Raw genomic sequence first — 27,913 nt, 5'->3', positions numbered from 1 at the left:
ATATTGCAATTTGCCCAGTCCAGTCCTTTGGTGCCTTTATCCATTCATTCATATAGCCGTTATGTATTTTCATACATTAAACATTCGATCATTTCCTTCATTTCAGTCCTTTCGGTTCTTTTCAGTTCTTTCAGTCCTTCAATCCGTTCATTCATAAAAGTCATTTAAAAGCATGAGCTTAAACATCATCTTTCAAGGTATCGTTTAAAACATCAGTTCATAAGGACATTTAAAACTCTTTCTTTGCACCATTTAAAGCATCGCTTAAAGCATGAGACCTTAGTCTAGCATTTCCTTTCGTGAAAATACACACAATACTTACCACGAATACCATCCATTCACATGCATACACTTACATACTTGGAGTGTGTAAAAAGAGGCTGCCAAGGGGGGCCGTTACATACTTGTACTTGAAAATTTATACTTGCATTCTTTTGTAAAGCATGTTTCATGTCATTTTGTAAAGCATTGTAAAGGAAGAGTATTCCGTCTTCATTTATATCTTTTAGAAAACTCTAGAAAAGTTTGAACATAATACTTACCTCAATTCCATGTCATACTCATTTCATGCAGTCCATTCATGTGCATGTCAGATGGCAACCTACATGCATACAAATAACCTCAACGTCATTCTTTGTCTAGTACATAAGCAACTATACTAGAAATAGAACTACACTTCCCTTGGAACACTCTCCATCCATCCATGTGTTCTTGCGTGCTATTTACTATGCTAAAACCTCCGGGGTCCATTTACCATCACTACCTCCATCTTCTATGTCTTCCTCATCACGTTTCCTCTTCCTAGGACCCACTTGGGTCATCTTTTCCAATCCGAAGTTCTACTTCGAGGTCTTATCTTTTAAAGTAAACCTCTATGATTCACTTTAGGGTTAAGACACTAAAACCTTCGTCTTACTCTCCTATTAACCACATTTCGATGCATGACTCAGACCAACTAAGTCACGCATCCCAATACTAGACAACATACCCATTACTAACTTCATGCATCCTAGCCCATACTCAATCCTCATTCTCATCCATACATGCCACATGACTTTAAACAAACTTTGAGGCTTAAATATCATGTAACCATACTTAGGACAAATTACCCATTATATATCGTAAATCCATCCGATACACGTGTCTCACCAGATGCACATGTACCTTACCCTCTATCACCTAAGATCAACTTATAGTCTGATGAACGCCCGCTTGTATAAACAAGCTCCATACTCCAATACCAACTTCTATTCAAAATCGGTCAGCAGGACCTTTCTACTTCCTGACCCTTTAAAAGTGCATCCCAACACTTGATATGATAGGGTTTCATTAACAACTACATCTCTGTCACGTCACATAGCTCGACACTACTCCCAAGTTATATCGTAACACTTGTCACTATAATAGGGTCACATCACAACTACTTTGGGACATTATTCCACAGTTCTCAATGCCACACAATACACTCTACGCTCCTCAACTATGCCATCCCAACCTTCCTGATACGCCACCCGATGCATCATGACACTACACAGAGTACACTTCATGTGAACTCTCTTCCATCCACACTATGCCATGCATCACTACGACGCACGCCACACGGTGCATCACCTTACTACATGGACTACACTTCACGTGTACTCCCTTCACACGCTACACCGCATCACAAGTACGACACACACCTCATACCCATACTTCATAGCACAGTCCACAACACTATGCAGCACACTACACAGTCAAGCCCAAAACTTCACTACATGGACACACTTCACAACGAACTCCACAATACTAACAACACAGTCTACAATCCAACCAACCAACTAACATTTATCATAATTAACGAGGGATAGAGGATTATTCCATCGACGGGATAACCGTTGTGACGCCCCCAAATCCCCACGCACGGACACAGGAAAATCGAGACGTCCGGATGATGACATCACGGGTCACCACCCTAACGACGAGTATCAAGTGTGTGTAAAAGCAACAAATGTGCAAAAGAAACATGTAGCGGATAATGAAGCCATATAACTAAGTACCAGAATTTTTCTTAGTTCAATACAAAGCTGTTCAAAACATACATAATAAAATATTACAAACTACAAATATTATTCAAATCCAACAATAAGACATTAAAGCATAACCTAACTCTGAACTTCGGCGGAGCCGCATCCTCAGGCTCAGCCTCCTTTTCCTCTTCCTCGATCACTGCACCAAAATCTACGGTACCAGAAATGGTGCCACAGGTAAGTAAAATCCAAACACCACTAGATAAAAACATATAAAACTCAAACAATATGCATGAAAGAAAAGCCAATGCACATGTCTCGTAAAACCTCATTTTTTCCACGCACGCCAAAAACCTGTTTGGCCCAAAAACATAACCTTTAAAACCAGTCCTCGCCATTATCCCAGATAATGGCCCAAATCAATAAACCACCATTTTCCCAGAAAATGGATCACAAAGCCTTAGCACATCCTCGCCATTTTCTCAGAAAATGGTCTGTATCCGAAAACCATAAAAACAATCCAATTATGCATGCACCGTGATCTCCCCTAGGGATCACCCTCACACCTTGGCTCTGTGCCACACCGCAAGTAATGACTACGTGTGTGACACCTAAACAAGCGATGCCCAGACTCGCGCCAAGCGCGTCCCTGACCAGGCCATCCTCTAGTCCCTACCACTCTAGGGACCACGGAGTCGACACGACAGCATTACCATATCGTGCAATCCAGTTGTCGCCTGCGATGACCCAGGGGATGTCACTCAATATTATCCACTCCCGAATGACCAGAGGAGATCCACCGAGATAATAACTCATCCCGGCTTGGGCTCGTGAGACACACGCACCCGAAATTCCATTTACACCAACAAAACATGATTTTCTCAATTAAAATAAAATGCACATGTATGCAATATGTAACGCACGCCTCATGGCACAAATAACCAACCAATCACAAACAACCAAAACCAAGCACTCCGTCTTCAATCCATCCGACCCCCGAACTCTTTGGACTTAGTCTAGAATCAACCAACCAACAGCAAATATTTATTGTAAGAGCAAAATATATTTAAATCTAAAAGTAGAGTTTGGAAAATACTTACAGCACTATACGGTATTTTTTGAAAGCTCGTAGCGTTGCAAACGGCGGAGGAAAAGCAACGTAACAGTGTAATTTACACTGTGGCCGTGGGTAATAAATTACCCACTTTCGAACGGGGACAAACCAAGGCACAAAATTGATAGGAAATGGTCTTGAGATATTTATGAAGCTAAGGGAAACGAGTTTTGGCCGTGGGTGGTGGTGCAAATGGTGGAAGAAGCGAAAAAAGCCCAAATCGGAGTTGAGCTCGTGGGAGCTGCTCCGACAACGGATCGAGGCCGAAAATGGGTGGGTTAGGTCGGTAAGATGTAGGGGAAGAAGCTATGAAGAGATGGTGGCCGGAGGTGGTGCGACGGCGCCGGAATCGGTGAAAATCTGTGTGGCTTGGAGGAGCTCGTGGTGGCTAACGGTGACTCAGATGGAGGTGAAACTTGGTGGGGATGTTCACCGGTGAGAGGGGAAGAAAACTGGGTGGGTGGTGTAGGCCACGCCGCCGGCGACAGAGGGGAAAAACAGGGCTGGTGCCGTGACTTCCTACAGTGCGTGGCGGCTAACAGCTGGTTCGATGGCTCTGAAAATTGGTAGGGATGATCTCTGGTGGAAGGGGAAGAGAATGGTGGGGGTGGTGCACTACACAGCGGCCGGACGAAGGAGAACCGGGCGGTCAAAAGGGCGGCGACGGAAAGGAGAGGGAGAAGAGAGCAACTCACGGGGAGAGAGAAAACAGGAAGAAAAGAAGAAGAAAAAGAAAGAAAAGAAGAAAAAGAAAAGGAAAAAGGGAAAAAGAAAAAGAGAAAAAAAAAGAAATGAGGTTCAATCCTCACTCCGGAAACCAAAAACAGATCCACCAAAAACGATTTTAAAAACTGCAAAATGACTAAATAAATTAAACACAACATCAAATAAATTAAAAACCAATTAAAATACATTAATTTAAAATAAATAAACCAATATACTAATTAAATTAAAAACAACCTTTAGTGAAAATACATGTAAAAGCGGGTCATCACATCCTCCTCCCTTAAAAATAAATTTCATCCTCGAAATTTGCAAGATCAAACACCAGCGGCAAAAAGATACACGATACAACTCTGAACATAACTGAGAGATACATATCATCGATAACTCTCAACAAATCCAATGGTTATTATCTTCACACCATAAATTACTAATATCAACGACGTCTCTGTTTTACCTTCCAAACTTTCATCCCATTCCAACTTTAGTAACCTAATAGCCACTTTCAAAGTTAACCATCAATAAACGAAATTGCACAACCAAATGATTAATCTCCCATTAAAACTTTGAATCACTACTAATTCTTCAAAATCAACACAAAATTTGAACTTCTAAAAATCTCCAAAAATCATGCTTTTGCGCACTCTGATAACTCACCAAAATACATAAAGGTTATATCCTCAAAAATTAATATCATGAAGTACAAGCTCAATCCACACCTAATCACAAGAAAAACCTTTACTATATTTCCATAGAGAATCATATACTTCCAAAAACCACAAATCTCCACTCATTCCTCAGTTGGCCATCGTTGCCCTAAATGAAAACCAACATTTCGCAAAAATACATCCATTGATTGATGATGGAAACCAGTACTAATCAACCTCCAAGCCCCAATTTGAAAATACATAACATCATCCCAAAATACACCTGTCTCTTCTAAAGATAAGGAACATCTCCAAAAGGCCCAAGTCCTTCCCGGCCAACCAATGAGATCGCCTGTAACCTCTATCCGATATCCCACACTTCAAGCTCATTACCTATATTTTGAATAACATCTAATCTTGCAATAACTAACTCACTATAAACTACCATTGACTTCACCTAGACATAATCGGAACGCTCTTGGTAACTCACCCACCTACTTGTACTCTCAAAAACTTTAGTTTTAGTACAACTAATTCCTTCAATAGCACTTCACAAATAAATCTCAAGACAGGCCATACTGTTTAAATCTTCAATCCATCAAAACTATTAAACAACACTCATGGATCCTACTGCTTTATTACTTCATACATATGATTACGCTACCCACCGTTGATGCACAAGTTTCAACCTCCAAGATTTATTACTTCATACACTACACGTGGTGACCTAACGATCTCCTTTCAAGTTAAATAACCATATCCCCAATTCTCCCAACTAGATACTTGATCTCCAAAGAAAAGTATAGCCTCACCAATTTAAATTCCTATGATTTCAAGTCGCAATTAATTCTCAAGATAAACACAACAGTCGTTTCAAACCATCATATCAATGGGTAACCCGCTTCGACTGCACATTCTGTTCAACTTACCAAACAACTCAAAGCCAAAATCTCTTGAGTTTAATATTACCACATAGATTCCTCTTCAACTCCTACCAAGCCAAATATAGATGAGACTAGGACCAACACTCCCCGAAATCCATATGCACTTACCCTTACTACTCATCGATTTCATGTACTCTTAGCTAACACCACAAATCATTCAATCATACAAGTGATCCATTATCACATTTCCATCACCTGGACTTATTATATCCTCAACTCAACAAGAATCATTCCTGAATCTACTCAACTTGTATCCTTAAATCAGCAACTAGCCATTGCTTAAAGTTTGGTACCGAGAATGACCTTAAACCTGCTAAAAATCCATTCCCAAAAGTCTACGGATCATATAGCCTCAAATTCAATTGTATTCAATACCAACACAAAATTTACTATTTCCAACACCCTGATGGACCTATATTTTTCGAGTCGATAAAATCATTTCCTAAAATCTGCCACTACAACCTCGGGTTAACAATAATTATTTTCTAAACTAGCTCGATATCTTCAATCCTCAAAGAAATCTACTCTAGAAAAATTCTCATATCAATAACTCAACTCCAATCAACCCCATTTCAATGGTTACAAACTAATCACTCACTAGAGTAGATCAAGCTACAGCACTAAGTCTGTAAAACTAAGAACTCAATTCTTATTATAAATCAGTCCTTCAACTCTACAATTCTAAAACCTTAAATCAAATAAGAATCATCTTCCGGAACTTCTAAGATCAAGGAACTTACATCCCATAAAAGAAAAATCAACTCCCAAATCTTTCAAATTCTAAAACATTACTAGATAATAAATCATTTTTTGAAATTCTCAAGATTGGTGGCTTTAATCCAAAATATTCACCTTAAAAGCTTGTAAAATCTAAAGCCCTAATTGCCACCAAATTACTCATCCGAATCACGAAATCTACAACTCGAAATTTAATTATTCCCCCCCAAAGCTTGTCGAACCTAACACCTTAATTACCATAAACTTATTTTCCTAAAATCTATAAGGCCCCAAACTTTAAAACTTCGCTGAAATTTCATAAAATCTAACATCGAAATTTGTTGAACTTACAACCTACTACGCTATAGACCACTTCATAAACTCCACGAAACCAAAGAACTCAATTATTCTACTTCCCTAAAAGATCACCCTGATCATGCCATTCTTCCCAAGCCTTGATAATATATATAAAAAAAAAACCACACTAGGCATTCATCACGAAAGATTAGATTAGACCCATATCTGTCATGACTTCAGCATTCTGAGTTTCCGTAACCTCGCCTCCAACGGTACCAAGAGTCACTGCATACATTCGAGCCTGAGCTAAATGCCTCTGGTTAGTTCTACCACTGCGACAAGCTCCACGGCTTTCTTGAACTCGACTAGGGCACTCACGAGCAAAATGTCCCGTCTGACCGCATTCAAAACATTGATTACTACCCAGACGACACTCGCCTCCGTGAGCTCTATTACATTTGCCACAAACTGGAACTCGGCCCCCCATACGCACACCAGGGGATGCCAACGATTGGATTCCTGTCCTCTACATAAACTTTTGTGGCAATCCAGAACTGCTTCCTTCACCATCAATGTTCAGCCTCTTCTGACCTAGAGAGGTGTCCACACTCAAACTAACCTCACGCTCTGCTAGAGTGGCCAAATCAACTAATTCTTGAAAAGTAGATATCTGGTGGCTGACCACCATTCGGCGTATATCAGGATGTAGACCCTCCTGGAAACGCTTGGCTTGCATCTCCTCTGAGGTGATGAGGTGGGGAGCAAATCGACCAAGTTCTATAAATCTCCGTGCGTACTGTTCCACGGTCATGCTCCCTTGGACCAAGCTTGAGCATTCTCTTGCCTTTTGCCGCCTCACTGAAGCGGGAAAGAAGTGATCATTAAACTCTTTCTTGAAGCGCTGCCAGGTCACAGGGGCGAAAGACCCCAATTCTGATTCCAGCATTACTCTCTTGGTATCCCACCACTCAGAAGCGATGCCTTGCAACAGATAGCTGGCATAGAGTACTTGTTGCGCCTCAGTGCAACCACACACCTCAAAAGTCCTTTCCAAGTCTCTGACTCACTTTCCAGCTTGAAGTGGATCCTCTTCCCCAGTGAAGTGTGGAGTTCTATGCGCCAGAAAGCGCTCATAAGTGCATCCAGCTTGCACCATGCCACTAGGCCCTCCTGGGTATAGCCAAGGCCCTCCCTGATGTGGCCAAGGACCTCCTTGTTATGGCCAAAGCCCTCCTTGTTGCAGCCTAAAATTCTATTGCATGAACTCAGTCATTTGTCGTAGCGCTTGGGCTATGGCATCATCTCTCGGCTTATCATCCCGAGGCTCTTGAGTAAACTTCCTTGGCCTAACCATTTTCCTACCACCACAACCTTTGACCCCCTTTAAGAAAAACAAATAAAACCAACATAAAACCAAAAACCAAAACCAAGCCACACAACAAGAACCAAAAAGAAACCAGCATGCAATAACATAACTAAATAAATAAATAAAGCAAACTAGCTCAAATAAATTCAAAACAAATAAAACAAATCAAATAACAACTTTACTTAAAATAAACTTTAAAAAATAACTTTAAAAACATTCTGGTATTACCTACGGGACATGTGGTTTTACCCAGAGCCAAACCGCTCTAATACCACCTGTGACGCCCCCAAATCCCCACGCACGGACACGGGAAAATCGAGACATCAGGATGATGGCATCATGGGTCACCACCCTAACGACGAGTGCCAAGTGTGTGTAAAAGCAACAAATGTGCAAAAGAAACATGCAGCGGATAACGAAGCCATATAACTAAGTACCAGAATTTTTCTTAGTTCAAAACATACATAATAAAATATTACAAACTACAAATATTATTCAAATCCAACAACAAGACATTAAAGCATAACCTAACTCTGAACTCCAGCGGAACCGCATCCTCGGGCTCAGCCTCCTCCTCCTCTTCCTCGATCACTGCACCAAAATCTACGATACCAAAAATGGTGCCGCAGGTAAGTAAAATCCAAACACCACTAGATAAAAACATATAAAACTCAAACAATACGCATGAAAGAAAAGCCAATGCACATGTCCCTTAAAACCTCATTTTTTCCACGCACGCCAAAAACCCGTTTGGCCCAAAAACATAACCTTTAAAACCAGTCCTTGCCATTATCCCAGATAATGGCCCAAATCAATAAACCACAATTTTCCCAGAAAATGGATCACAAAGCCTCAACACATCCTCGCCATTTTCCCAGAAAATGGCCCGTATCTGAAAACCATAAAAACAATCCAATTATGCATGCACCATGATCACCCCTAGGGATCATCTGCACACCCTGGCTCTGTGCCACACCGCAGGTAACGAGTACAAGTGTGACACCTAAACGACCGATGCCCAGACTTGCGCCCAGCGCGTCCCTGGCCAGGCCATCCTCTAGTTCCCGCCACTCTAGGGACCACGGAGTCGACACAACAGCGTTACCGTATCGTGCGATCCGATCGTCGCAGGGGATGTCACTCAGTATTATCCACTCCCGAGTGACCAGAGGAGCTCCACCGAGATAATAACCCTAGGGCTGAGCAACCGGGTACCGGACCGGGTATCCGGGTATACCCGGCCCGGAACCCGGATTCCAAATCTGGGCCGGACTCCGGCCCGGATATAGCCGGTTATGATCCGGTCTGGAACCCGGATTGATCCGGGTTTTTACAACTCGGAAATCCGGGTTCCGGCCTCTACCCGGACTCTCTCACCACCATCGGACTCTCTCACCCCTCTCCCCATTCTCACTCTTTCGCACCACACCCATAAACCCAACCACCGTGACCACCTCCTCCGCTTCCTCATGGCCCATCTTAAGCCCTAACCCGAATTCAATGAGTTGTACTTGCTACTTGGATTTGCCGATTTCGGTCCACTGAAACCCTAACCTTCTACTCACCTGACCTCTCCAAGACTCCATCTCCAAGACTCCATCTCCGATTTCGGTCCTGAGAGGCTTATCTCCAAGACTCCATCTCGCTCTCCAATGGCGAAGACACCCAAAAGCAAAAAGCGAAGGCTTGTAAAAAAACCCAACACAATCCCTAAACGATTCCGAGAGGTCGATACCACCTCCACCTCCAACAAAAAACCCAAAACCGAAAAGCCCCAGAAACCCCAACCCCGGCCACCACCACCACAACAACAATCCCTAAACACTGATTCCGAGAGGTCGATACCACCTCCACCTCCAACAAAAAACCCAAAACCGAAAAGCCCCGGAAACCCCAACCCCGGCCACCACCACCACAACAACAATCCCTAAACACTGATTTCGGATCCGATTCCGAATCCGACTCCCTCCCCAACCTCCTGGAGCTCTTCTCCAAAGGCCAGCTTATCGACCCCATCTCCAGCACCGCCCTTCAACTCCCCTCAGGTTTCGAGAAAATTCGTTGAGAGAGAGAGAGAGAGAGAGAGAGAGAGAAGTCAGATTTGGGGGGGGGGGAGAATCGGATGCTGTATAACCCAGTGCCAAAACGGCGTCGTTTTGGCACTGGGTTTGGGTTTTTAAAAAACCCGGGTACCGGGTTTTAAATCCGGTACCCGGCCCGGATGCACCCGGGTTTTAGGCCCGGTTGCCCAGCCCTAAATAACCCATCCCGACTTGGGCTCGTGATACACACGCACCCGAAATTCCATTTACGCCAACAAAACATGATTTTCTCAATTAAAATAAAATGTACATGTATGCAATATGTAACACACGCCTCATGGTACAAATAACCAACCAATCACAAACAACCAAAACCAAGCATTGAAGAGGTAAGGGAAGAAGCTGTGAAGAGATGGTGGCCGGAGGTGGTGCGACGACACCAAAATCGATGAAAATCTGTGTGGCTTGGAGGAGCTCATGGTGGCTAACGGTGGCTCGGATGGAGGTGCAACTTGGTGGGGATGTTCACTAGTGAGAGGGGAAGAAAACTGGGTGGGTGGTGTAGGCCACGCTGCCGGCGAGCGGCGGTTCTGGGATGCGAAAGCAACCAATGACAGAGGGGAAAAAAGGGCTGGTGCCGTGACTTCCAACCGTGTGTGGTGACTAATGGCTGGTCCGATGGCTCTGAAAATTGGTAGGGATGATCTCTGGTGGGAGGGGAAGAGAATGGTGGGGGTGGTGCACTACACGGCAGCCGGACGGCGGAGAACCGGGCGGTCAAAGTGGCGGCAACGGAAAGGAGAGGGAGAAGAGAGCAGCTCGTGGGGAGAGAGAAAATAGGAAGAAAAGAAGAAGAAAAAGAAAGAAAAGAAGAAAAAGAAAAGGAAAAAGGAAAAAAGAAAAAGAGAAAAGAAAAGAAATTAGGTTCAATCCTCACTCCGGAAACCAAAAACAGATATGCCGAAAACAATTTTAAAAATTGCAAAACGACTAAATAAATTAAACACAACATCAAATAAATTAAAAACCAATTAAGATACATTAATTTAAAATAAATAAACCAATATACTAATTAAATTAAAAACAACCCTTCAGTGAAAATACACGTAAAAACGGGTCATCACATATGCGTTGCTCACTGCCCGTCATGATCAAAGGCATCGGAAGAGTTGTAAGAGTTGTATGTGGCGTTAAACCGCATACAGTGGCTGTTGGCCACATACAGTGGTTGTCCACCATGCAATGTGGTTGTGTTATCATGCGGATTGGTGGACCTGGAAATGGTGGCCATGGGGAGGCTCATGGTGGTGAGGGGCAGAGCATGGCGGCATCTCACCATGAATAGTGCACTCGAGAGAGTGAGGGTGCATGGAGGAGCTTAGGAGGTTGCTGGTGAAGCTGTGGTGGTGAGGTGGAGGCTACACGGTCGTCCTACGGTAGATCTAGGCCTTGCAAGGTGAGGAAACTCATGAGAGAGGGGACGTGCATGAGGGGTAGATCGAGGTTATGGGTGGTTGAGGGAGGAAGAGGGTTGCTAGGGGAAGCTACCGGTGGCAGCTGGAGGCCATGGGTGGCCGTGTATGGGTGGTTGAGGGAGGAAGAGGGTTGCTAGGGGAAGCTACCGGTGGTAGCTGGAGGCCGTGGGTGGCCGTGTATGGGTGATTGAGGGAGGAAGAGGGTTGCTAGGGGAAGCTACCGGTGGCAGCTGGAGGCCGTGGGTGGCCGTGTACTACAGCACACGGTGGAGAACCCATGTAAGCCATGTGTACATGCTTAAGGTGGTGCAATAGAGAGGGAGAGAGTTAGGGGAAAGGGAGACCATGGATATGGAGCCCGTGAGGTGGTGGGGCCGGTGGAAGTGTTCGGTGTCCTAATTGGCAGCGTACGGCAGTGCAAGGGAGGAGAAATGGGTTTTCAAACCCATTTCAAAAAGAGGGAGGAGGAGAGAGGGAAAGCTATCGTGGGACTCATCATCGGTGAAATTGGACTTGCCGGCGTGATGGAGAGATGCCAGTAGTGGAGGTGAGGCTGGACGGTCGACAGTGTCTGGGCTAGAGTGGAAAAGGTGCTATGGTGGAGGGACAAAAGAGAGAGGCTATCCACCAGGCTAGAGAAAAGGGGGGAGGAGAGAGAAAGAAGAAAGGAAAAATGAAGGGAAAAAGCTAGGGAATTTGGTATTTAATCTAGGCCCTTCGTCTTAAGATCTACAAAACGATCTAACGGTGAGTTTAAATACTAATTTGAAAATGTGTAAGCATTTATTTAATTTAAAATATTGAGAGGAATTAAGATAGAATATTATTTTATAAACTAAAATTTATAAAATAATATTCCTTCATCATTAATTAAAATGATGAAATCTTGTTAATCATTTGAAGAGAATTAAATCATTTAATTTAATTTAGAGTTTTCAACATATTTTAAATCTTATAATATTTTTAAATGACTAAAATCATTTAATTTAAATAATTTTTCACAATTATAATATTTTTGGAGCTCTTCAAAAATATTATAATTGTATCAATTAAAATCAACTTATTCCAATAGCATTGAAAATATCCTATATAAACATTTTCGTGGCATTTAAAATATTCATAAGTTTTAAAATACTGGTCTTGCTTTAAAATCGGCTTGGTATCTTTAAAAACACGCCATTGAGGTTCGGCACGTAGAACAAGACTCATAACTATTAGAGAAAGAATGAGCGGGTTGTTACAGGGCATCACTAGGACTGTACAAATAAACCGTAAACCCAAGCTGACCCAAAATATCGACCCGTTTACTTGAAAAATCAGAAATGGGTTATACCGTAACCATTTCTAATCGGGTAATACCCGTAACCCGTTTCCACACAAAATGTGCAGCTCACTCTCCCTCGGCGTTGGTCTATTCGCAATTTCCACAATTGGGATTCTCTCTGTCAGCGTTGATCTGTTGTTCAGAAGGTCTCCCTCATCTATAGGTATTACTCTCGCTCTCTCTCTCTCTCTCTGTTATTGTGAATCTGTGATTTTCTTTCTCTCTCTCTCCCATGCAAGCCAACAGATCACAGCCCCAAATCACAACGAAGAAAAATCAAAAGAGAGGGGGAGAGAGAGAGAGAGAGAGAGAGAGAGAGAGAGAGAGAGAGAGATCTTACCGGCATCGCTCAGGCGGTCGAGCTCAAATCTGGACTGTGAGAGTTTGGGGTGAATCTTGGGGTGGTTGATCCGAAATCAGTGGTGGCTGTTGGTGGGTCTTCAGCACAAGAGAGAGGGCTCGGCTGAGAGAGAACTTGTAAGAGGGAGAGAAACTCATGGTGAGGGATTTGTGAGTGCCGTCCAAGACTCCAAATCCAATTAGAATATTAGATTATTATTATTTTTTTATACAATTAGAATATTAGATCAGATAAAAGAGAGATTCCAGTGACGAGTTTTGAAATCTCAGAAACAACTAGAACCAGGAAATCAGGAAAGACTTTTCTATTTAGCCATATCTATAAGGTCATGTTTGCACTGACTCTTAGAACAAGAAAGAGAGAGCGAGGGAGACAGAGACAGAGCGAAATGGACCGAAACTACCGTTAGGTCAGAACGCTATTCTGAAACTATTGTTGGGTAAACAAAATGCACTAGAATCGGGTCGGGTCGGAATATCTTGTTGCCGGGCCGGGTCCGATCGGTGAACAGTCCTAGGCGAGCAAGGGTATTCCAATCCCTCATGAGATCAGTAGATGGGAATTTAGGTCAATGTCATCACATGAATTCATATGCTCAGCCCTTAACCTCACTCTTTTACTATAGACAAATATGTTATGCTCAAACCATTTCAACCATGAATACAGTAGTGTTTTTAGCTTTAATGAACATCAAATACACTACAAGAGTATTCATTTATTGTGATAGAACAACCCGTAAAAATTTATATATATATATATATATAAATAAATAAATAAATAAAAATTAAAAAAAAAAAAGAATTTGATAACCATTGGAGAAATCCTTTTTTGTGATGGTTTGTCACCTAGCGTTTGGTTAACTGTTCGAACATTCCAACTTTTTATGACAGAAGATACAGGCCAGGCACTAAAAAAGCATTCAAGCATAACTCTTAGTAACATTTGAACATACTATATTTCAAATATATAAGATTAGTGTGCTTGAACGTAAACTACTACAAAAGAATCAGTTTTTGGTGACGGAAAAACCATCACAGAAAATCAAATTTATCTCTCAAAATGTTCTTATTGATGATAAAGATCCATAGACCATCAAAAGGACAGCATTAATAATTTTAACGTTCGGATGTGAACATGTTAATATTTAACTATGATATTATATATGAATAGGAAACTAAAAGAGTGCATTTTTGTTATTACCTTGAGATCGAAGAAAATAAAACCGAAAATAAAACCATCAAGTTCCACGTACATCGTTTAAAATCTCATGCTCTCCCAACTTGCTCTTAGTGTTCAGTGCCTTCACTAGTCCAACTTGTTCTTAGTTTTAAAATCTCCAATTGCAAGCTCCATATTTTCCATCTACAATGTAGAGAGAGAACTTCAAATGTGGGGGTATAAACATTTGGGAAAGTGGGAAAAGTTGGAGAGGGCTCACGTGGCCATATTAAATTCTCGAGTAGTTCTACATGCAGGCCACTTGCGGACGGATTCGCGCACTAATGATGACGTGGCAGTCGAGAAAAAAAAAAAAAATTCGGACGATCCCACGAAAACTTCTTCCGCACGCTAGTTCTGGCATTTTCCCTCCCAGGACGTCTTGAAGCTGCTCCGAGCGACCCTGACCTGAGCTCCCCGACCGAGCAGCCTCATCTCCAGCGTGCGACGATCTCATCCGCACCATCTCCTCCGCGCGAGCACCTCCTCTGCGCGAGAACCACCTTCGAGCGACCATCTCCACTGCAGAACCACCCCCTTCGCGCGCGACCACCTCCACTGCACAACCAGCTCCGCGCGACCACCTCCACTGCCGAACCAGCTCCGCGCGACCACCTCCACTGCACAACCAGCTGTTCTGCGCGAGCACCTCCACTGCACAACTTTCCTCGTTTGCGCGACGACGTCAACTGCTTCACCAGGTCCTCTGCGCGACCACTTCCTGGAAAGGTATAAACTTGCTTATTTAAGGAAAACTGTAACTGCATTTAGTTCCTGGTTGTTGTAATAACGAAGGATTTGGCTTTGCCTTTTGAAAACAGAGTTACATGGAGTATGAAAACAGAGTTATACGAAGTACAACTGGACATGGTGAAACAAACTTTTATTTTTTTTTTATTTAAATAAGGCAAATATTTTTTAGACTTTAGCTTATGGTAAGATAAAAATTAGTAAAAACCTTCGCTTTTCTAATTTATTATCTTCCCAAGTTCATGCATGTTAATGTTCGGTTGTAGCTGAAGACGGATTCTTAACCATGAACTATTCCCACCGGTCAAAATAATTATCCTCACGGACCCCTTAATGCTTTGTTTTATGAAATGGTGAACTATATGTTTGGTTTAATGTTATTGTTAAGAGAATGAGAACAAAATGTACTGAATATTATATGAATGCTTAAATGAGAACTTTGTATATTTTCTGCAATATATAATAATATATATATTATTATTTTGCTACATGATTACATGGTTATGCTTAAGGTACCAGAATTGTTTTTTTGGGTATAGGCATGTCATTTAATTCATCAACTTTCTTAGATATACATGTAATTCAGTTATGTTTTAGCAACATTTGTTAAAGCATACTAGCATTTTTCTTCCGGCTTTACACAATTAAAACTTAGTTATTTTTTTTAATATCTCTTAAAATAATTACAACCAAGGAGGGAGGATTGATTCCAATTTACTTAACAGAGAACACGTCGCCAGCTTTAAAAAGAATTGTAATTACTTTATTGCCTTTGATTAAAATTATAGTGAAGAAATTTTTTGAATTTTCTAATGCTTTGTTTAGATGGAGAAAGGGAAGGACCATGCATATCCTATAACACGTTCTACAGCAGATTCCACAACAAATCCATCCACAAATCCTCCCTCCCAGGTATGGAACTGAGCAAATTATCTTAAATTCCTGAAAGTGACTTTATCATGACTGGTTTTGTTCCACAGATGATAGCAATACCATTCTATCCACTGGGATCGACGTCTCCAACTGCAAATCCATCAACCAATCTACCAACCCAGGTGACATCTCAATTAAACCAAGAGACGATGTATTTATGTACTAATATTAAACCTTTAGAACCAAATGACGTGAGCTATATTAATACACATTTCTTTCATAATCTGTAGGTGATACCAATACCATGTTACCTGGATTTTTCAAACTATATGCATGGTTGCCATCCACCAATGCCAAATGCGTGGTTACCCCCATTTTTCGAGTGTCCTGAAGCCAGTGCATCTACACAAACTAGTCAGGTGATAAATTCACCCAAGCAGATTTTGCACTTATTTTTAACCATGTATGAAATTGATTTATTTCATTTTGTGGGTGTAAACTGCAGGGAAACCCGTTGCCCCCATGCGAGTCGAATCTTAACCCTTCGAGTGGTCTACACTCTGCAAGTTCAAGCCATGTTGATGAAACCCAAGATCCCACACCTGAGTCTACTGGAAAAAGTATGGATACTGTTAATGGGGGGAGTGATGATCTGTCTGGGCCACATGATAATGTGCCCCAAACTGAGGGGGCCGATATTGTTGAGGAGCCGAAATTGGGAATGGTGTTTAAATCTGAAGAGGACTTATTGTCTTATTATAAAAGATATGGGCAACAATGCGGTTTTGGGATAATGACTCAGAGGAGCCATAGGTTTGAGGATGGGAGCCTGAGATATGTCACATTGGGTTGTGCCAGGGGTGGGAAGGCACGGAACCGTATGTCTAATGTTGCCAGGCCACGTCCGACATCAAAGACAGACTGTAAGGCAAGAATAAATGTGACGTTAGAAAGAGGTGTGTTAAAGGTGAACAGTGTAGATAATTCCCATAATCACGGCTTAAGTCCACAAAAGTCGAGATTTTTTCGCTGCAATAGAGAAGTGAGCGAGTCTGTTAAGAGAGTGTTAGACATAAATGATCAAGCTGGGATAAGAATGAACAAGAGTTTTGCCTCTCTTGTGCAAGAAGCGGGTGGGTTTGAGAACTTGCCATTCAATGAAAAGGACTGTCGGAATTATATTGACAAGGCACGCCACCTTCGACTTGGGAAAGGTGGTGCTGGAGCCCTCCGTGAGTATTTTGCGCGGATGCAATACAAAAATGACGGATTCTTTTCACTAATGGATATGGATGATGACGGGCGGTTGAGGAATGTATTCTGGGCGGATGCACGAAGTAGGGCAGCCTACAAATATTTTGGTGATGTTGTGACCTTCGACACGACCTATTTGACAAACAGATATGGGATGCCGTTTGCACCGTTTGTGGGTGTAAACCACCATGGACAGTCGATATTGTTGGGCGCAGGATTAATTTCTAGTGAGGATACAGAAACGTTTACATGGTTATTTCAGACCTGGTGTAATTGTATGGACGGTGAAGCTCCCAAGGCTATTATCACGGACCAAGATAGAGCCATGAAAAATGCAATAAGCCTTGTCTTTCCAAACAGTCGACACAGATTTTGCTTATGGCACATTTTGAAAAAGTTGCCTGAGAAGCTAGGTTCACATGGTGAATTCAAAACTGGGTTGAAAACTGGGTTGTTAAATTGTGTGTATGACTCTCACACAGTTGAGGAGTTTGAGGGGTCTTGGGAAGTGTTAATTACGAAGTACAACTTGCAGGATAATGCTTGGTTGAAAAGTTTATATGCTGAGCATACGTATTGGGCACCGGTATTCATGAAAGATGTTTTCTGGGCTGGAATGAGTACAACCCAAAGAAGCGAGAGTATGAATGCGTTTTTCGACGGGTATGTTCATGCTAAGACAAACTTAAAAGAGTTTGTCGATCAGTTCGATAATGCATTGAGGAAGAAGATTGAGAATGAAAGTGCGGCGGACTTCCAGTCATTCAATGTTACAATTCCCATCGTCTCCCCCTCTCCACTTGAGAAGACTTTTCAAGACATATACACTTGCAATAAATTTAGAGAAGTTCAAAAAGAAGTAATAGGGATGCTTGCAACTCTTCCAACTCTACACAGGAAGGATGGTGTAATTGCAACATACAATGTAGAAGATGAAGTGAATGTTGATGATTTCATCAAGGAGGTTACCCACACGGTGTACTTTAATGAGGCTGAATGTGAGGTGAAGTGTTCATGTGCCTTGTTTGAGATGAGAGGGGTATTGTGTAGGCATGTATTGGGCATTATGAGAGTTAACAAAGTCCGCTCGGTGCCAGAAAAGTACATACTAGATCGATGGCGGAAAGACATAAAGAGAACTTACACTCTTATACGAAGTAGTTACGATGGGGTTGATGAGAGGCCTGAAGTATGCAGATATTCACGTATCATCAAGAAATGCAACGAAGTAGCCACAAATGCATCTTCATGTGATGAGCACACTGAGGATATGCTAGCTAAGTTAGATGCAATGAACTTAGGCTACCGCACGAACAAGCCGCCATCAAAGGTGAATGTTACAACAACTGCCGTGCCCACCACAACTGCCACTTCTAAGAATGTATTGAGTCCCCATGTAGTGAGAGGAAAAGGCAGACCGCCTTCTCTCAGGAAAAAATCCATGATTGAACATATTAAACCCACGACAAAGAAGGCTACTCAGAAAGGAAAACGTAAACAGGTTAACTCAATTACAGACTAAAGGAATTTCCAGATTTTACTGCTTCAAGAAAGTGTGCTTTACTGTTATTATGCCTTTATGACTTAATAGAAATTGGTTTTTATTTGCTTCCTTTGTAGCCGCATGGAGTAGAAGGCGAAGTTGTGGGAACTAGAAGGAATTTATTTGGTTCCACAGTTGTTGGGACACAACAAAGTGTCACATTTCAGGTTTCATTTGGGTTTTTCAGATTTACTAGGGAAGATTTCTCATGGTTAAACTTTACTTCTTACTAATATTTTGCATGCTGTATTATTAGCCTCCTCAAAACACTACCGAAGTGTTGGACTTTAGTGTCACCGAGTTAGACTTTGCGGTGAATGAGACGCAAGAAAGTGTAAGATGATTTAGTTAGATTTTTGTCATCTCAAACTAAATGAAAAATGTTTTCACATGGTGAATTCTTTTTTTAGAGGATGTATTGGGCCTGAATTTTAACCGTTATATTATACGTGTGACAGATGCAACTTCATCCGGATGGAACCCAGCTTGATCATGAAGGAAGTATGGCAATTTTGCATCTATTATCATACATAGAATGTTTAATCATGATGCTCAAGATATCTACTTGTGGAAAAAATACACTTGCATGTTTGGTGGAGTATTGAGTACATGCATTATATATATATATATAAGCCGCATGTGAAGGAAGTGGTATTTTGTGGATTTTCAGCTAGCTAAACTTAAAATACACTTTCCATCGCATACACATATTTTGCACTAACTTTAGTAGGCATTAAATGTTTAATATTGCTGGGCACATGATACTTTGATGTCATTTTTTGCTTTAAACATCTTAATTTACCATATATATTGGAAATTGATTGAGCATATCCATTTGTATTGGGTGCTTTTACTTTCCAGTTTAATCATGTTGATGATTGGGAAGTATTTTGTGCAAAGCCATGGAAGATTAATAGGAATAATGATGGGGAGTCGAGCTTGTGTGCGTTGATCCAGCTTTTGAGTTGCAATTTTTTGATGGGTGGATATAATATTTTTGTAATCATTTGTATTGACTTATGGACTTTAGTTTTTGTAATTAGGCATTTGATGGGTGGAGAAGTTGTAATTATTTTTTGTTGGGTACATAGCTATGTAATTATTTATCATAGGGTGGACCTTTGTTGTAAATACTTTTTTGAGAACTTAAGAGCTTATTGTCGATCAGGGGTTCAAGTAATTGATGGATACTTCCAACTCTATCCCATGTGAATGACGTTATTTTCCTGCATAATATGGAAGGAGATTAGGGGCTGATTTGGTAGGGAGAGTGTATTTCAGATTTACTGTATATATATATTTGTTGTGGATGATTCACAGGTTTTACAATTGCTGATTTAGTCTAATCCTGAACCGTATATAAATATTTGTTGTGGATGAACCCAAGTTCATGTGCCGAGCAAGGAAGTGTTGTTTTATGGGTTGCTTTTGGGGTATAGATGGGGTCAGCACCTTCCCCTGCTTCCTGCCGAGTAAAACAAACACTAAAGGAATTTATCTTCAATCATAATGTACTGTATATAGATTTTGCTTATATTCATCATGAGTTACGTAAAGTGGCACCCATCCATGCCACTTAAGTTGTATGTAGCCGAGTGAGTGTCTCCTAGAAGGCAAGTATATACTTGATTTTCACCAAAAATCATCATCCGCTTAATCTGTCCCAGAAGTCCTCTTGATCTAAAACCTTCACTAAAGTGCCAAGTATATACTTGTTACAAAGTCCTCTTTATTATGCCTCATCAAAGAAGATGATGACGGAAACAGGCTATCATGCACAAGTAAGGTGTTCGGATTTGCATGGTCCAGCTGAACTACTCAAATAAAAAAGTCTATCATGCATAAACTACATTTCAAGCACCTTCCAAACTGTCCAGATTTCCCCAAAAAACTTCCAGATTTCTACTAGTAAGTTGCCAGACCTGTAGGCATGTATACACTTCAATTTCCACACAAAAATTACAAATACCAACATAAAAGAGTTGTCCCAAAAGTTCCAACTTCTGAACTTGCACTAACAAATTTATACAAAACACAACTAAATGCCTATTAATACTCAAAGCGATCGTATAAAGTACAAATAAAGTAAAATAGAAACTGCCACACATATACGAATATGTGTGCGTTGACGCCGGACTTCCACCTCCCGCTTGACAATTTCGCCATCTCTACGGCGAACCTCTTCCGAACAATGTCGAACCTCTTCCATCATTGTTCGCACCTCTTCCTCTCTTCTTCAAAAAAGTTGCAATAATTGGCGAACCTCTTCATGTGTTTTCTGCAACTCTTCATGTGTTTTCTGGAGCTCTTCCTTCTTCATCAAAATCTCAATGAATACTTTCATAAGGTCATTCTCCATTTCCTTACCACTATCTGCCCATATGAAAAAGTTGCAATGTGGTAATCCCTATATAAACAAACAAACAAACAAACAAACAAACATATATGAGAATGTGAAGGATGGTGTAGTCAATCTGAAATTGGTACTGGATAAGTATACAATAATTAATTTTTGTACCTTGGTATTGTATTTTGAACACCCAAAGAATGATCGGCCCGGATTTCTTGGCGTGTTCGATGTTCTAAGTGAAGCAGGTGACCCACAATTGCAAATTGGGTTGATTCTCAAAGTATGATTAACAATAGAAGATGAAGAAACTGACGATGATACCTTATCTCCCTCAGATAACATGTTCCCAATCAACAATGGAGTATGCTGTTGCTAAAAAATATTAGTGTTTTTCATTCATTGTTTGCTGTTGGGGTTTACAAGTTTTTTTTTTTTTTAAAACAAGAGAGTTTAATCACCCAAAACGTTAGATGGTTTAATCCTTAAAAAGATTATATTATTTTTAATCCACCCGAAGGGGAGCTGAGTTTAATCCTAAAAAATCAAGTGCAAAAGGAGTTACACATATTGTGCTTCACATTGGGTTGAAGTGAAGTGTAAAGGTGTGTTTAATGCTTTAGCAAAGTGTACTTTGGTACATTAACAGATATCAATAGGAACTTCAAATTACTAGGAGATAAAAATAAAAAAGTTGGTTCATCTACCATGATGGTATCCACATCCAAGCGCACACATACTTTGCAAAAGTAACTTGTAAAAATGAAAACTTAAGTTCACTTCACATACTGCTATATGCAGAAAGTATGGAACTCTAAACATAAATAAACTAGTTCATCACATATGATGGTGTCCACATCCCAGCGCGCACATACTTTACAAAAAGTTGCCAGTAAAGTCGGGATTTGTGAAGATAATTGTATACAAATCAAGAAATAACCGTTATATATGTTTAGGAAGTGCAAATCTCTAACATCAAAGACAGAGTAAAAGTAAACAAGCTAAATTAAAAAAGTTACAAAAAAATGTTCTTGCTAAAACTACACAGATTATTTATAAAAATGCAAGAAGTGGCAGTCTAAGCTACAATATTGCAAAAACAGAAAATGAACAACGAAGATATTGGTGGGCGTATAGATTATTGATGTCACGACATATTAAAAAGATTGAAGGGCCAAACACATGGGACCATCAAAGGTGAAAGTTTATAACATATTTGTATGGCCTCAAGCCTTGTTTTCAGATGGATTCAGAAAATACAGAGCTTGGATATTGGAAATCAGACTTACTTTTTGTTGCTTTCAATTCACAAGACTAAAAACAAATCCAAACAAATCCAAATCCATGGGTATCCTTAAAACCAGATTAGGGGCTTCTAACAATTCCTCAAATCCAAATAAAATTAAAAAAATAGTGGCCTATTACAATCCAACACCATGTACAGATCCAGATTATCTACTAAAAATGATGTTAATTTTCTCACAGCAAATCTAAATATAATATTGGAACAGATTTGGGGCTTCTAACAGGGAACACACAGAAAACCCAAAAATAAAAAAACCCAAAGCCGAGTCCAACAGCATGTACAGATCGAGAAAATGTATTACAAATCATGTTCATTTTCTCACAGCCAACCTAAATAACATCTTCGAACAGATTAGGGGCTTCTAACAGACAAAAAAACAGAAAACCCAAAAAATTATAACCCTTCGCCAAGTCCAACAGCATGTACAGATCGATAAAATGTATACAAATCATGTTAATTTACTCAAACCAACCCTAAATAACATCTTCGAACAGATTAGGGGCTTCTAACAAGAAAAACACAGAAAACCCCAAAAAAATAAAACCCTAGGCCAAGTCCAACAGAAAACCCCAAAAAATTAAAACCCTAGGCCAAGTCCTACAGAAAACCCTAGGCCAAGTACAGATCGATTAAGCAAAACAACAATATATATCCTATGTTAACGATCGAAGATCGATTAAGCATGAGAGAGAGAGAGACCTCTTCCGATATATTTATTCCCGACTGCACAGATCTGCGCCACCCCGGCTTACTGCAGTGGTTCCGAACGAAAGGAGAAGTGATGGGGAGGATTTTCGACCTTTGCTCCCACGGCGTGAGAGGTGAGAGGAGAAGTGAGAGGTGAGAGGTGAGAGGAGAAGTGAAAAAAGAAAAAGGTGGGAAAAGTGAATATCGAAAGGACTGCAGCCGGTTTGTCAAATTCATCTTCCCGCTTAGAATGGAACTCACCGTTTCATTAATGTCCACGTCAGCCTGGTGCGCGAATCCGTCCGCAAGTGGCCTGCAACAAGACTTTTCCTAAATTCTCAGTCTCAAAAGTTTGTTTGAACGTAAATAGTAAATAGTTAGAACATATTATACAATTTCTCCAAAAAAATAATTTTATTAAGATAGAAAAATCATCACAAAAAAGTGTAGTTCAAATGAATATCATACCGTTCAAACGTAAATAAAAATTTGGTAATTTTTTGCGAAAGCTAATAAAAAATCGTCACAAAAAATAATTTTTAGTGACGGTTTTTAACCTCTCTTTAAAGAGTTTGTAGGAGCTTCTAACATAGAATTTACCACTCCTTTCTTGTGTCCAAACCCATTTATTAGGTTGTTCTCCAAGGTAGATCATGATTTTCAAAATTTCAGATACTACACTAGAATTGAAAAGGGTTCTTATCTTCTCCCCTTGCTACCATTGTGTGTTACAATCAATAATGCTTTCCACTGAGTCATCCCTTAAATTGGCAGTATTCACATCCCCAATTCTCCATCTACACCCCTTACTCATCCATTTTTCTACCTCCTAGATTCCCCTCCATATGTATGACAGGTTATTTCCCAAACCAGCTTTTCAAAAAATGACAATTTGAAAAATATCTAGCTTTATAAATCTTATATAGTAGGGACCCTTCATCTTGCATCATCCTCCATTCCTCTTTGGCTAACAAAGCCAAATCGAAGACTCGTAAGTCTTTGAAACATAGGCCTCATTTGCCCTTTGGCCCGCACATTTTTTTTCAATTGATTCAATGAATCTTCTTTTCATCTTTTTTTCTGACCCACCAGAACTTAGCTATCAATCATATGAGTTTATAACAATTCTTTAATATATATATATATATATTAGTGGATTGGATTGACAGGGACGGGAAACTTTGGAGATTCATCAGAAAGATTTTAACGTGCACTATTATTGATAGACTTATGGGGTCCATTACTTTCTTTGATCATGAGCTCTCTTTTTGCTAAAATAGTAAACAAATTTAGGCCTAGTTTGCTTTTATAAATAATCTCATTTAATTATTATATATTTTTAAAAAACTTTTATACAAAATACAATCAGCCATTCAACGTTTTTAAATTTTAAAATAAAAATAAGATTAAAATATTATATTCTAATAATATTTTTTTCAATTTTCATTTCATCTCATCTTATCTTATCTATATAACCAAATGCGATCCTAGTGTGCTACTTTAATAATTTGGAACTTCACTCATATTTGCAAATTACATGTACATATATAAAAATTAATAGAATCTTAAAACTTCAAGTGATCATATGTAGAGAAAGGAACGCATCCCAGATTTAAAAAAATAAAAAATTAAAACCTAATGCTCTTCTCACAAAAATGATCTTCTCCTCATACTTAAAGTATGGACTTCTTGTGGGAAAAAAAACATTTTGATTCAATATGTATAGCCCAAAGAAACCTTTTTTTAATAGATAATTTTATTTGTTCTCTCTTTCAAAATTTCTCTGAAATTAACAAATGAAAAAAAAAAAAAAAAAGGAACTGAAACACACCACAAGCTGGCCGTACGTTCTATGGGGCATGCGGCACTTGCAATGTTCGGTACCCACACTTCCTTAACTCTTCTACTCGTGAACAATGTTCATCCTATTTCCTCTCTTCGGTTCTTCCTGACATCTAGGCTCTCTTCCTGTCAATGTACAAGATTTCTCCTCTACACTATCTTTAAGATTTCATCTGGAGTGTGTGTAGTTTAGTTGGGTGATGAAGATGGACTTGGAGGGCCTTTACCAATGCCTCTCCCTTACGGAAAAAGTAGCTGAGGAGATAACGGTGCATTCCTCCGAGCTGGATCCTGCGTTTGAAATGGGTAAATGTTGCTTGATTTTTAAGCTGCTTACAAAGAAACATTTCAATAAGTTGGCCTTCAAGCAAACCATGTGGAGAATATAGAGACTTGTGAAGCCAATGCTGTGAGTGATCTAGATCCAACTTTGTTTAGTGCTGAATTCAAAGATGTACATGATAAGAATGGGGTGAAGAGAGAAGGATCAAGGACGTTTGATAAACATCTTGTATTGGTGAGTGAAGTGGATGGACTTCAATAAGTTCATCAAATTAAGTTGGTTAAAGCTCTTTTTTGAGTTAGAATCCATAACCTGCAATTAATGGCCAGAAATGAATACATGGGCAATATTATAGGGAAGGCAATAGGAAGGGTAGAGGAAGTAGATCTGGAGAAGGGGGAGATGGCATGGGGAGAGTTTATGCTTGTTAGGGTGCATCTGGATATCACTAAGCCTCTCTTGTGGGCGAGGAAGATTAATCTTGGCTTAGCTCAATCAGTGTGGGTTAGTTTTACGTACAAGAGACTTCAAAATTTCTACTATGAATGTGGGATGCTGGATCATGTTCATCATGATTGTGAATCATGGTCAGGGGAGATGGATTCATATGATACTAATATGCTCCCATATTGTCTTTAGTTAAGTGCTACTATTAACAATGGAGTTCAAAGAGGACAACAGGATCATCAGAAGGAGAGGATGCAGCCACTAGTTACGATGGATACTACGGTGGCTGGTAGTCAAAGAGTTAACGTTGATAGTCAGAGGGATGGCAATCCAAGAAAGGATGGGAATCTTTTTCAATCAGTGGATTTTCAAGCTAAAAACACGGAAGGGGTTAATATGGGATGTCCATCCTTATCAAAACCGTTACACGTGATAAATGGAAAGGATTTTAAAAACAGAAAGTTAGGGATTTTTGAAATGGATAGTAATCTGCGATTGAAATCAGTAGGGAGGGAAGTATTTGTGGATGGGCCTCATGTGGACAAGATGAAGATGGATGGCCCTCGGAGTGAAGGATTGGCCCAAGGTAATGTGATGAGTACTGTTAGTCCAGTAGAGTTGGTCCCTCATAAGAAAGTTGGTACCCGTAGATGAAAAAGAAGAGAGCCATTCGGTGAAGCTCATGATCAAACAATTCATAGTTTGATATCACTGGGAAAACAAAAGTTATCTGTGGGGCGGAGGAACTAGGAAGATCTTCAAAGCGTTTAAAGGCACAACATAGGCGAGTGAGTGTTGGTTCATATGAAAAACAACCTATACCGGGGGAGGCTAGATCCCAGCCCTACTGGGACCCATGAAACTCCTAAGTTGGAATACCCGTGGGCTTGGGAACCCACGTGGTATTAGAACCCTTCGTGATTTAATCAGGAAGGAAAATCCCTATGTTTTGTTTCTCCAAGAAACAAAATTGGCTGCTTAGGCTATAGAGAGGTGCAAGTTCAATTTGGAGTTTGAGAATTGCTTGTCAAGTGATTGTATTGGACATGGAGGAGGCTTGGCTCTATTATGGAAAAAGGAGGTAAATTTGTCTGTTTTGAATTACTCAAAGTCTCATGTAGATGCTCAAATACGGGATGATAATGCCCCTAAAAAATAGTGGTTCCTAACTGGAATTTATGGAAATCATGATGCTACTAAGAGGTGGGAATCATGGAATCTAATTCGCACTTTATGGAGAGGTGAGGATCAACCTTGGCTTATATTTGATAATTGCAATGAGATTTTAGCTCAAAGTGAGAAGTGGTTGGGGGGAAGGGGTAGAGCTAGACCTGAACAATATATTCTTGATTTTAGAATGATATTATTAGACTGTGAGCTAAAGGACTTGAGGTTCACTAGGTCGAATTTTACCTGGTGCAATAATAGAGGTGGATCTTCTTCTATTTGGGAAAGGTTCTATCTTTTTCTTGCTAATCTTAGTTGGTGTCAACTTTACCAAAGTGCCACTATTATACATGGCTCAGTAGCTAACTCAGACCATATGCCAATCTGGTTGGATTTAAATAGAGGTAGCTATTATAAAAGAAGGAAAAAGCCTTTTAGATTTGAGGCTATATGGCTTGGAGAGGAGGATTGCACTCAGATAATTGAAAATACTTGGAAGCATGGATCCTCACAGAGCAGTAAGGGTGAAGTTGCTGAGATGATCAAAGGTTGCAGCCAATGGTTAGAATTGTGGAACAAGCATAAGTTTGGCAAGGTACATACACAGATTCAGAAGGCCAAGCATATCTCCAACTGCTACAAAAATGTAATCCAATGGATGTTGATAGAGAAGCTATCAATTCAGCTAGGGATAAGGTTCAGATGTGGTTGGAAAGAGAAGAGCTTATGTGGAAATAGAGATCAAGAGCCATATGGTTGGCAAAGAGTAATCTTAATACTAAGTTTTTTCATGCAAAAGCTTCACAAAGGAGGAAAAAGAATAGCATCCTCAAGTTGCAAGATGATAGTGGTGTATGGCAAGAGGGGGAGGATCAAGACAAACTTATTTTGAATTATTTCAACACTCTCTTTTTTGGTTCAGTTCAAAGGGGCTCAATGGATATTATTGAAAATGTAGAGAGAAGGGTAAAAGCCACCATGAATGAGGATTTAACTAAGGTTTACACTGGGGAAGAAGTTTACAAGGCACTAATGCAGATGCATCTGACCAAAGCTCCTACCCCAGGTGGCATGTCACCTATGTTTTTCCAGAGATATTGGCAGACCATTGGAAAGACTATCTCAACTGCTATCCTAAAAGCTCTAAACTCTAGTGAGTTTGCTCAAAAAAATAAAT

At 40.2% G+C, this 27,913-nt stretch overlaps 1 protein-coding gene and 1 long non-coding RNA gene across 3 annotated transcripts; one reads left to right on the top strand and one right to left on the bottom strand.

Annotated features, from left to right (window-relative positions):
- Positions 1-15,812: 15,812 nt before the first annotated feature.
- Positions 15,813-19,262, top strand: LOC122282226 (protein FAR1-RELATED SEQUENCE 5-like). The gene is made up of 7 exons (XM_043094177.1): positions 15,813-15,899; positions 15,968-16,042; positions 16,151-16,279; positions 16,366-18,615; positions 18,735-18,824; positions 18,914-18,991; positions 19,116-19,262. Exons 1-7 carry the CDS (start codon positions 15,813-15,815, stop codon positions 19,260-19,262), a joined length of 2,856 nt encoding a protein of 951 aa, XP_042950111.1.
- Positions 19,263-20,602: 1,340 nt separating this feature from the next.
- Positions 20,603-23,164, bottom strand: LOC122280938. Of its 2 annotated transcripts, XR_006230097.1 has the most exons (3): positions 23,010-23,164; positions 21,176-21,373; positions 20,603-21,064 (listed from the first exon to the last, which is right to left on the bottom strand). It is a non-coding gene; the product is annotated as an uncharacterized LOC122280938 (long non-coding RNA). The 2 variants fall into 2 exon arrangements; XR_006230096.1 differs by lacking the exon at positions 23,010-23,164 and having other exon boundaries at positions 21,176-21,891.
- Between the last annotated feature and the right edge of the window lie 4,749 nt (positions 23,165-27,913).

This window comes from Carya illinoinensis, chromosome 11, assembly GCF_018687715.1.
Source record: "Carya illinoinensis cultivar Pawnee chromosome 11, C.illinoinensisPawnee_v1, whole genome shotgun sequence".
NCBI classification, from domain to species: Eukaryota; Viridiplantae; Streptophyta; class Magnoliopsida; order Fagales; family Juglandaceae; genus Carya; species Carya illinoinensis.
The sequence above is the reverse complement of the archived record's forward strand: the minus strand, read 5'-3'. Positions and strand labels throughout refer to the sequence as shown.